Raw genomic sequence first — 12,714 nt, forward strand, 5'->3', positions numbered from 1 at the left:
CCTGCCGATGCAGGGGACACGGGTTCGTGCCCCGGTCCGGGAAGATCCCACATGCCGCAGAGCGGCTGGGCCCGTGAGCCATGGCTGCTGAGCCTGCGCGTCCGGAGCCTGCGCTCCGCAGCGGGAGAGGCCACGGCAGTGAGAGGCCCGCGTACCGCAAAAAAAAAAAAAAAAAAATTACACTTTATAGATAGATGAATGTCTCTAACCATTGACCTCTGTCTCACAGTCAGACAAAGAAGTGCTCTAATGAGAATAACTGCCCAGAATTAATGTTCAACTGCCACTGCAATTATACAGTTTGACTAACCAACCTTTATTGTTTTCCTCTTCATATGGATATTCATTCATCCATTTGTTTCCAGAGTCACATTGATCCTGCAAGAAAAGCACACACAAGAAAACCAAATAATTAGAACCAATAAGGGGTTAATATCCAAAATATATAAACAGCTCATACAACTCAACATCAAAAAATAACCCAATTAAAAAATGGGCAGAAGATCTGAATAGACATTTTTCCTAAGAGGACATGCAGATGGCCAACAGGCACAAGAAAAGATGCTCAACATCGCTAATCACCAGGGAAATGCAAATCAAAACCACAATGAAATATCACCTCACACCTGTCAGAATGACTATCACCAAAAAGAACACAAATAACAAATGTTGGCAAGGATGTGGAGAAAAGGGAACCCTCATACACTGTTGGTGGGAATGTAAATTGGTGCAGCCACTGCGGAAAACAGCATGGAGGTTCCCCAAAGAACTAAAAATAGAACTACCATATGACCCAGTAATTCCCCTCCTGGATATATATCTGAAAAAAAAAGAAAAACACTAATTCAAAAAGATACGCTAACCCCAATGTTCATGGCAGTATTATTTACAATTGCTAAGATATGGAAGCAACCTAAGTGTCCAACAACAGATGAATGGATAAAGAAGATGTGCTATACATACACAATGGAATACTACTCAGCCATAAAGAATGGAATTTTTTCATTTGTAACAACATGGATGGACTTGGAGGCTATTACCCTACGTGAAATAAATCAGACAGAGAAAGACTGTATGATATCACTTACATGTGGAATCTAAATAATACAACAACCTAATGAAGATAACAAAAAAGAAGCAGACTCGCAGATAAAGAGAACAAACTAGTGGTTACCAGTGGGGAGAGGGAAGTAGGGAGAGGCAACATAGGAGTAGGGGAGTAAGAGGTACAAACTATTATGTATACAATAAGCTACAAGGATATGTTGTAGAACGCAGGGAAAACAGCCAATATGTTGTAACTATAAATGGATTGTAACCTTTAAAAATTGTGAATCACTATATCCTACACCTGTAACTTATATAATATCGTACATCAACTATACTTCAATTTTAAAAAATGAGAAAAAAGTTCCACATGTTGGTAACATTCTTCCACTGGAGGAAAGAAAAAGAAAACCTTAACTCTGCAATTTTTGAAGCTCTTGATTAGTGGAGTGACACAATAAAAGTAATAGCTGATGAACAGTTTTGGTTTTTGCTTCCTCTTTAGCAGCCATGTAAAGGGCAAAATGGAGAAATGAAGAAACAGAGGCAGAAACTCCAGCTATGACGCTATGACAGATCCTGGGCACAAGATATGAAAATCTGTATAAAGATAAGGGAAGGAGGGGAGAAAAGGAAAGGCATGCAACAGGGAGAGAAGGCTGGGGAGAAAATGGCAGAAACTGCTTTAGAAGTAAATTTAATGTAAGAAAGAGAAGTCACAAATGTTCCGGCTGGAGCAGTTGGCTCTATTATTCTTAGCAACTAAGAGATTGTTAAAGGAATGCTGTTCTCCCTCTTTATAGCTGATACAAATGTGCAGAACGACTAACATGAATACTTTTGGGTGGCTCCATGTTACCCAATACCCAAGTAACTTTTTAAAAACTGATCTAAGATATGTCACTCAAAAATTAAACAAATACCAAGTAAATATTTATGTGATTTCTGAAAGCTTCCAAATCCCCAACACCATTTGGATCTCACCAAATAGAATTAAATATTGCTGTATTGGAGAGTTCTGATTACAATACACCATTTGCCCCATTTGGATAGATCTTAAAAGTCCTCCTATTTATTCTCTCTCAGTATTATGTAACTTGCTTCAGAATTTCCATTTCATGAGGCAAATTTTCTTTGGCATTCAGTTAAGCCAGCTTATTAGGCACAGTTGACTTTTTTTTTTCATTTGGAATTACACTCAAGAGGGGACACGCCTTGGAGCTCTTAGCAGCACCCATTCTGTGCCAATGTCTACACAGGCAGTATCCAGCCAGGTCTCCTTTGTGTGTGTTTCCATACATTTGAACAGAAAAAACAGTTCACTCACTCATAAAGCCTTAAATGAAATGTACCAGAATGTACATGTTCCATGGGCTTGGCCTGTAAGATGAAGTGGTCTTTCATTTTATTCCGGCTTTAACCCCATCAATTGATCAGTCAGTCAATGACTCTCCCTCCCTCCCTCCCTCCCTCCCTCCATCTCTCCCTCTATGTCTATATTGATATAGATATGTCTCTTATGACTCAAAACACATCCCCTAAAATATAGTACAGCTTTCACCACTACTAGAAATGCCACTAAGAAGCAATGGAACATAAATACAATATTTTAATATGACAGTGGTGAAATATTCTCTTGAAATTCAGAGGATAATTCTTCTATTTTACATTATGAAACCATAATAGGGTACCCCTTGAAAGAACTAAAAAGTCATCTAAAACACCATGTTCTTATCAAAATACATCTTGTCCTTTCTTTTCTTCAAAATATATCTCAATCCATCAGTTCCCACTTCTCAGCAGAATGTACCAGGTACTTCGAAACTGGTTTCAATCTTACATTCTGGTTCTATAATTTTTTTCACACTTTAATAAACCATGAGAATTTTTACATGACACTCAACTTATTAATGCTTCTCCCTAAATTCATAATACTCCATTGTAGGGATACAGTATTATTTACTCCCTCATTTTTGTCTACTAGTTTATTATTTTTTACTATTACTGATAACACACATCCTTCTACGTAAATCTTGGACACAAGGACCTCTGCTAGCCTGGAGGATGCCTTTGGACAACTAGAAAGGATGCCCTCTCTGGGAAGACACAGACAGACTCTAATCAGGAGGTGGGGCCTGGCCAGGGAAGCCTTGTGTAGATTTCCACGACTCACCCCTCAGCCAAGCATCCACATCCTACACCACTGTACTTAGCTGCCCTGTCTGCACCTTTAGTTACCTTAACTGCCTTAGAATATAGTTATATAAGTATAATTACTGGATCATAATAATATGAACTTTTTTCACTCTTTCAAAATATATTACCCAAATTGCTTTTTATACAGACTACACCAATTTATATTCCCACCAGAAGAAGCTTTTTATACAGACTACACCAATTTATATTCCCACCAGAAGAAGCTGTACCTGCTAACCTAGTTCTATTACCATCTATGGTCCAATACACAAACCACTGCCCAGCAAACTTTAGGAGATAAAATAAAGGTTTGTCAAATGAATAAGAGAAGCTAATGATAAAAACAAAAGAAAAATAAACTCCCCTTTATATCAATTGTGTGGATATTTCTTAACCAAGTAACTAGGGCCTTAATTATATAATTTGTATTTTTTTGATGCAATTAAGCTACAGACCACAATAAACATTAAATTTTGTGAATTATACATAACACAACATCACACATTTTTACAGCATTTGGAGATTTACCAAGTATCCTAATGATAGTATTTGTTCTGAAAGTAGTTCTGTGAGTTGAGCACATGAGCATTTTAAGATCCATTTGACAAAAAAAAAAAAAAAAAGATCCATTTGTCAGTGACGATCAGAGGTTAATTTCCTATGCAACGAGTCAGATAATGGTGGGGTCCTTTTAAACCCCCTGAGTTAGTCCCAAATGTTAGTGGACGGCTCTTTGTATATATCTCTGTAACTACCTATAATTTAAATGTACACCTCAGTATGTTTTAAACCTGGGGACAGCTTGGTACAATGCTAACTTCTGTTTTCCATTCAATTGAAGCTGTTCAAAGCACTCAAGGTCATCTTTTGCTCTGTAGCACCCCCACCCCACAGAAAACGAAGACACAGTTTAGGATTGAGAAGACCTGTCCCTAGTTTCACCTCTGTCATCTACTGGCTCTGTGACCTTAAAAACCTCAATCAACCTCTCTGAGGCCCAACTTCCGTCTCCACAGAAGCAAGGATAATACCTGTTTTACCTACCCGATATACCCTAACTGAAGTAATGTCTATACAACAATCTGCACTAACATATACGTAAGCACACGTAAGAATTATCACTCTTTAATCAGTGGACAGATATTAAACAGGAAAACAACAGAATTTCCCCAAATTAAGACCACAAGATAGAATAGATGAAGCTCCAATTTTATTCATGCTAAGGGACCTTTGGGTTGTTCCCCAAATTCCCATCAAAACCAAACCACGATATAAGATAGGAAATTGGCACATTTCCAATAACAGTTATTATATCATCAATTTCCTAATTAAAAGATTATTTAACTCTGCCAAACAGGTTTGTGAAATTATCCAGTAAATCTTCCCTAAGTACCGAAGTTCTAAAGGGCACTGTCCTCATCAAAAAACTCATCACACGTGTTTTGGTCCTCACTTTCCTGGCTCCAAAAATGATTCTCAATCGTCAGGTGAAGAAAAGCAAAGGGTTAGTTAGTAGTCACTTATTCCAAAATGAAAAACATGAGAAATAACAAAAGGCATAAAGTATTGTATTTTAGAAAGAATTTTAGATTTACTTTTAAACAAAAATATTGCTGCCTGGAACCACTGGCAAATACTGGTTTGTTTTTCTTTTAGTGGATAGTCTGGAGAAATTCTACTTACACCTGTTTCTCTCTTCAGTAGCTATAAGCAATAGAGAATAATTGTCCAAATTCTTCACTTTCTAACTCTTGTTTTCTTCCCTAAAATTTCCAGTTGGTCAGCCAGCTTCCATAAAAATTCAAAGAGAGTATCCTGGATAACAGAAATGACCTTGGCCAGAATGAAAGTGGATGCTATCCTCCTTAACGAATAGGGAGTTACTTCAGAATAACTACCTCGGAGTACAGGCATTACATTACCCTCTAGTAACAGGCTCTTCATCACATCTTAAATGATCTATTATGTTCTCAATCTTTAAAGGCTAGTGTTTAACACATTCAAAATACTTCAGGACCCATAAGTACACTTGTTGCTGGTTCCTCTGATAATCCCTTTATGTATCTTTAAGCAGAGACACAGAAACACATTTTAAAAGTGTTTACAGACACCTGACTAGTCAGGGTATACCACTCTGCCCACAGGTAATTTAGTTTGCTCTGTTTCAAATAATTGAATCCTGATGCCGGTATGGCAATCCCATTTGGAATTCCGTCTTCTGGATTCAACAGTAGTACAAATCACTACTTCATTAGTTGTGATCTTGTGTTTTCAAGCGCTGATTTAAAAAAAAAAAAAAAAGCCAAGTAATAAACGTGTAATATACCTATTCAATTCAGTTACCACAACTTTTAAAGCTGATTACGGAACTCACTGGCAGGCCTGTGCATTTCAGTCTGAGATATTATATAACAGGATCCATGTTGGCCTTACTCTGTACCAAGGTTTCTGATATATAAGTTGCCTTTTTTTATTGAAAGTTATCTCTGTTTCATCTGTCGTGGTGAGTTATCTTGGGAACTGAAAATGTTTGAAGGTTAATCTAAATATTTCAGGAGATAAATGCAAATCTAAGCGCTACATTTTCATAACTATTTTGACTTAAAATGAAAAGAGACACTAAAGACACAAAGCAGTAAGCTTGTTGCTAGGTGACAGGTGACACCTACAGTATCTCTTCTGAACCTGTACAGCATGAGACATCTTACTGCTGAGAAAAGACACACGGATTTCCATGGCACACACATCATTCTCTGTAGAGAAGCAAACTAATGTTCAGGTATTTTTAAATATAGGCCACAGGTAGTCAGGAAATTACATCTGTATGAATATGTGATTTTAGATATGCCTCTCACAATAAATAGAAAAGGATAGCTCTTTATTTTCCATTTTGAGTAGATGTGGCTCTATAATCTAAATAACATCTACATATGAAATACATATAATTTTCATGACTCGTGAATAAAGATTAAAGAGTGATAATTTTTCTTTGTATCCCACTTCGGAATTTTCACACTTTTAATAGAGATCACGTCAACTAGGGTAGGCAGAATCCATAGAGAAAGCATATCCTGATAAAAAGGAACCCAATTTGTATTAAATTTATTAATACAAGAGCATCATAGCAAAGATCTGATGAATGCAAAAAGAGAAGCACAAAAAGCCTCAATGTAGATTATTTCCTGGACATAGTTTATAATTACACACCTACTTTGTAGCATTACCTCCCTTCCTTGAGACAAAAACCCAGGCACCAAGTTCCACCCCCTCCTTTACTCATCAGGCAATCCAAATGATGATATGGAAACGCCAAGGACGGTTTTATGCCCAGAATTGGGACCTCACATGAATGAATGGTATGTTCCACTCCCATTAGAAAGGTGGTACTGATGGTCACGAAAAAGATCCAGGCATGAACGCCAGACAGAATGAACACCAGCTTTAACATCTGGGGTCATATAACTTGAGGCAGGTTGCTTCACCTTATGTACTCCCTTTCCTGAATTTATTAAACTGGTAACATAAAACCTTGTGGGCTGCACTGAAAAGGAGAATGTAGACAATGTAGCTACCACACTACCTGGCACATACTAGTTACTCAGCAAATGTCAGTCCCGCCCCTACTCGCTACATTTATCATCAAGTGTCCAATCTCTTATTTCCACTTAAACTTTCCTGAGAACTAGGAACTAGCAATGACCTACTCTGGCCCAAGTTCCACTTCCTCGATACCACCTTCAACCATGAGAGTGTGTCTCTTACAGGAAGATCCTGGGAATACAAAGACGACAGGATCTCCACTCTAGGGTGTCACAGTACAGTGTCTATAATGCACCCATTAAGAGAGTTCAATGATGTAACAGCTAACAGAAATAGGAGAAAGGGAATTCAAGGTCATTAATAACCCATATCCCATAATAATCCCCTTGGAATTCTGTTAGTTACATACAAATCATTTGAAAATTCTCCATTTACAAAACGGTTCTTCCCTATTTCCAGCTCTACGTTTCTCTGAAATTATGTTTCCACCCAGGAATTCTTCACTATTAAGAAAAACAGACAACACAGAAAGAGCAAACTTTAAGAACTAAGGTCCCATGTGGAGTAATGTATGCTTTGCACAATCATTTAAGAACAGAGTTCTCGGGCTTTCCTGGTGGCGCAGTGGTTGAGAGTCCGCCTGCCGATGCAGGGGACACGGGTTCGTGCCCTGGTCCGGGAAGATCCCACATGCCGCGGAGCGGCTGGGCCCGTGAGCCATGGCCGCTGAGCCTGCTCGTCCGGAGCCCGTGCTCCGCAACGGGAGAGGCCACAACAGTGAGAGGCCCGCATATCGCAAAAAAAAAAAAAAGAACAGAGTTCTCTGAATAAACAGCCCATTCTCTGAGGGAGGAGGCGGAGCCAAAGCACACTGACGTGGAAATTACTCTCTCAATCTGTTTGCGGCTTCCGTTACACCCCATCATTCTGCGCAGACGGAGAACAAATAAACCCTTAAAAGAAAGCAACCATAGCAAATGAATTAAGCCTTTCTTTTACACATATTGTGCTCAATATAATGGTTTGAAAAGTAATGTATGTTATGCTCGTCTTCCAGTGTAATTGCCATTTTACTGGGACTGCGTAGTCAAAAATCTGATTTGTATTGCAAAGGACTGACAAGATGATTAAATCTTGTCTTCGTATGTCTAATTTATGTGATTTAGATTGCAACACAAATATGAGCATGTGCAATTTGTACTTGCATGGAAAGCTACCGCATGTAACACTACGTTCTGCCAAAAGTAACTTGGCCACACACTAGTCTGCACCGCCACGTGGGGGACCCTAACATCCTTCCCCAACCCTCTCTGTCAGGATGTCTTAAACCATCATGCCAAAGATGTTAAAAATCTTTGGGGTTTTTAAGAGGCTGGTAGGAGAAAAGGAGTCACAGGGTACCCAGCTACTTATTAATCTCCAGTTCACTTCCCAGCACTTTCTATAAATATAATGTGGTTGTGTTAAATATAATGTGGTTGTGTGATTTATATATAGAAAAGCAAACTTCAAGTTTTGAAAACAAATGAAAATAAAATCATGGTAAACACACATTTGGTACCACTTATAAATGCATAATTCACACAGTCTAAGAACTTCTTCACTACTTTACTTCAATGGGTGTTATCTGGACATAACTGGGTGTATATATTACTGGGTAATTAAAATTTTATACACTAAAGAGCTATGACATAGTCAGGAAAAATAAATGCCTCGGGCTTCCCTGGTGGCGCAGTGGTTGAGAACCCGCCCGCCAATGCAGGGGACATGGGTTCGAGCCCTAGTCCGGGAAGATCGCACATGCCGCGGAGCAACTAAGCCCCTGCACCACAACTACCGAGCCTGTGCTCTAGAGCCTGCGAGCCACAACTACTGAGCCCACAAACCACAACTAATGAAGCCCGCGAACTTAGAGCCCATGCTCTGCGACAAGAGAAGCCACCGCAATGAGAAGCCCGCACGCCGCAAGACAGAGCAGCCCCCACTCGCCGCAACTATAGAAAGCCCACGCGCAGCAACAAAGACCCAATGCAGCCAAAAATAAATAAATAAATTTATTTAAAATATAAATAAATAAGTGCCTCATTCAGTATACATATTTGGTTTTCCTATTAATTATTGCTTTCTATGTTTAGCTTGCCAATGCTAAGCAAGATAAATCCCACTCAAAGGCATAGTAAACTGTTTGCGTACGGAGTAAATTTATTTTCTAGTCCATCACAACAATAGTTGATTAAAATATGTTGCTCTTATCCAGTTTTGAATTAATTCACGTGAAATAAAACAATATTTATTAAATCGTGGGGAAAACATTCCATCAAACTGTAAAACCTGAGTAGGAAAACAAACGGCACACAATTACAGTTGACATTTAAATGAAATTTGCAATCTCGAAATATTTAACAAGAATTAGAAAACATCAGACCTGAGGTATTTTAAGGATACTTTTATGTTCAATCTCTTCACATAACTGGGCGCAAAGAAGTTTTAACACAGGCAGATTTTAAAATATAATTTGAAGATGGATCAATGAAGTAAGTAGATTTCTTTCAGTGACATTTTGACATAATGATACAGAAACAAGAGGGTTTATTTGATATTTTTAACGAAAATCTTGCCTTACTGAACGATAGTTTTGACCAGCTGAACTCATTAATCCAGTGTGCATATTCAGACATCATAACCATTGCCCCACGTAGTTCATAATCTGATCCATAAGAGATAGCTGGCTGTCATGGCAAGTACATAATCAATAAGTATTTCTCAACGATGAGCAAATTAGTAGACTGTCAAATGTATTACATAACCCTATGCTTCTCTCATAATTAATTAATACCAAAATATCAAAATAACTATTTTGCTGAGAATGACAAATGATATATTAGGTTGATTCTTGTTCAGAAGGATCAAAAAGACCACTTGAAAAACTGAAAAATACTGAAACTGGACCTCAACTCAAGTACAATCCAAGCAGTTTATTGATGAAGGCCCACTGACATTTACTACATGGTACATATATTCTGTTATTAATTCATCTGTGAATCACCCATATGCCAGAAATTGAGAGCATTACAAATTATATGCCACAATGCCTAATTTAAAGAAGCTCATAGACAACAAAGGTGAGACAAATATAAATAAGTAAAATAATTATAACAGTAATAGATACCATCTATTGAATGCTTACCATACGTTTAACATGAACTAGGTGTTATTATATATATTAGTTAATAAATGCATGTACAAGGCGTAGCTATTCTAATGACCCTGAATTAACACCCACACTTTAAAATGAAAGTAACTGTAATTAAAGTCCATATTCTCTAACTTATATCAAGTTGAAGAACTAATAACATCATATGAGGTCTGGTGAAAAGAATAAAGTACAGCAGGAAGTTGAGGGAACCCACAGCAAGGTGAAACAAAGCTGAGTTGTGAAAAGTGAGGAAGAAAAGACATTTCAGGGAAAGGGGATGTACTAGGAATGAGTACATTTAAATCTGAGTCTGAGAACACTCACAAATATATGTACAGACACATATAATTTACACACACATATATGACCAAGCGTCCTAAGAATCAGCATACCAGCCAGCCCATGTCACCCAACGAGGGGCTCTAAGATAGAAATCTGTAATGTGGAGAGAAGGTCCATTTCAAATAAACGATCAAAACAATTGTGAAAGCATAACTTCTAGTGTCTTAGGTGCACATCTGTCTTACAGTATAAAGGGATTTATATTATATATGCTAAACCAAGAACATTAAAATATGATTTAAAGAAGCTAATTCTATGGAAAAAATGACTTTAAAAGTGCTTTCTCATGAACTGTGCTATGTTCCATGATTGAAGGTATTGCTGACATTTCTGACTCTCATGGATCAAATATTTCAAAATATTTATTAATCAAATACAAAGCAATGAAAATATGCCCATAGATAGTAAGTATACTATCTTCGACATGCTTCTACCTTCAGGTTCACAAAATGCTTTGACATATAGGCCTACCCTAGTTATCCTTTTTAAAGGTGTTTTATTTGGTTGAGGGGCTTTAAAGTTCCCTCACCACATCTGGGCTCTCATTCTGTACTCCTCTCCGGCATATGCATCTTCTCTCCTACCTTCAAAATATTCAGATAATCTCCGTCTCAATGCTAACAGTCAGCCAGCTCTACTACTAGATGTAACTTCAGGTAACTACAGAACAATTTCTATCCTTCCTCAGACATGTGATCACAACTCATTAACTCTAAGTTGATCCGCCTTCCCCGGACCATGAAACGGTCTCTTTGATGACAGATGTATATTTAGCATTACAGATAACCTGCACCTGGAAAGAAAATTCCCCTCCCCCGTTTCAATGAGGTCTCTGATTCTTTTCTCCAGTCTCTCTACTACCATTGGATGTCTTTTAAATAGTCTACCTCCCTACAAAGGGGTATCTTCCAAAACTCTCCTTAATTTTACAACGGGCTTTGATCTCTTAGGAAGTTCACCCACCAGAGATTTGATTATTACCTCTCAAATGAACATCTCTAAGCCTAAACTCTTGCTAAAATCTTGCTCTACCTTTTTTCCCACATAGATATTACAGAATCGTGTCCAGTGTATGCAGGAGTCACTCCAAAGCTAGCTATCACCCATGGACCAATCAGTTATCAAGCGGAGGCTACATGAGCTACTCTTGATTACAGAAGGGCAAGCAACTTGAAACACATCTAATGCTCCAGCTCTCTTGAACAACCCTTTCTACCCAGCATCAGTTTTTAATGCAAGCACATTGTATGATACATTTTGTTTGGAGTTTCTATGGTTCTTAGCAACATGCTGAATTCCTATAGCTGACCACTAAACATTATTTGGTGAGATTCGTGTCCCATTAGATAGAGTAAACAATACCACAGTATATGGCAATACTACCATTATCAACTGTGTGCTAGTGATTAGCTAACCGATCTGGGCCTCAGCTCCCTTATCTATGAAATTAAGGGGCTGAAACGTCTTCAAGTTTCCTTTCACTTATAAAGTTCTGGAATCTACAAACCCTCTATTTTAAAAATGCACAAAAAATGAGAAAGAAAAGAATCATACGAAGTCACCAAAAATAATTTATGGAATGCAATTTACTGAGTTCCTACTGTAAAAGAAGGTATTTATATTAGAACGCAGGAATTATTTGGAGAGTCCAATTCTCTGAAATTCTTTTAAAGTGGAATAAACAGCTGTTGTTGAAAAAAAAATGCACAAGCCTGCAAGGCATATGCTATGAGCTGGAATACATTAATATTGGTTAACAGAGTTTGAGTTCTATCTCTGAATTGATGAACTCAGTGAAATTTATCAAAACTTCTCCTTCCCAGTGGCTCCTAACCTGGCAGAATATAATGGATGACTAATAGGTCAGTGGTAACTTAGCACACCACATCTCTTTACTATGTGGTGCTCTGGAGAGAAAAGCTTAGGAGGCAAAGAGGGGACCATGAAGTGAAATATTTTCACTCTTTCCAGAGCTGAGCCTGTGGACACACCAGTAGCTGAATGATCCTCTGGAGGTGGTCTTGAACAATTCCAAAGGTGAAGAGGGAGAATCCCTTAAGTAATTTCTTTCCCTAGGGTTTTACGATGGCCACTTGGAAGGCTCAGAAACGTATCTGCGACATTGTTTTGTGTAAATTAAAGGAATATATTATTTCCAACAGTATCTCAGCAGCAAAAATGTACTCTATATACCAGGTACGCGCCAGGCAGCGTCGCAGGTACTTCATACACGTTATCTTAGGGAGTCCTCACCATGAAGGAGGGATATTAACCTCCACTTTACCAGTGAAGAAAGCTTCATGGCTACTGAACTGCACAGTGGGGATCTGAACACTCTTCTGTCTGATTCCAAAGTCCATACTCTTTTCCTCACACCACAGTGCCCCTCACTA

At 38.2% G+C, this 12,714-nt stretch overlaps 1 protein-coding gene across 3 annotated transcripts in view; it reads right to left on the reverse strand.

Annotated features, from left to right (window-relative positions):
• Positions 1-12,714, reverse strand: part of KLF12 (KLF transcription factor 12) — a 580,319-nt gene that overhangs the window by 306,728 nt on the left and 260,877 nt on the right. For all 3 annotated transcript variants that reach the window (XM_060287905.1, XM_030838658.2, XM_030838660.2), the window contains exon 2: positions 315-378. In XM_060287905.1, the coding sequence (XP_060143888.1) occupies positions 315-347 (33 nt within the window). In that variant the 5' untranslated portion in view covers positions 348-378. The remainder of the gene's footprint in view (positions 1-314; positions 379-12,714) is intronic.

The sequence above is a fragment of the Globicephala melas genome, chromosome 18, assembly GCF_963455315.2.
Source record: "Globicephala melas chromosome 18, mGloMel1.2, whole genome shotgun sequence".
In the NCBI taxonomy this organism is placed as follows: Eukaryota; Metazoa; Chordata; class Mammalia; order Artiodactyla; family Delphinidae; genus Globicephala; species Globicephala melas.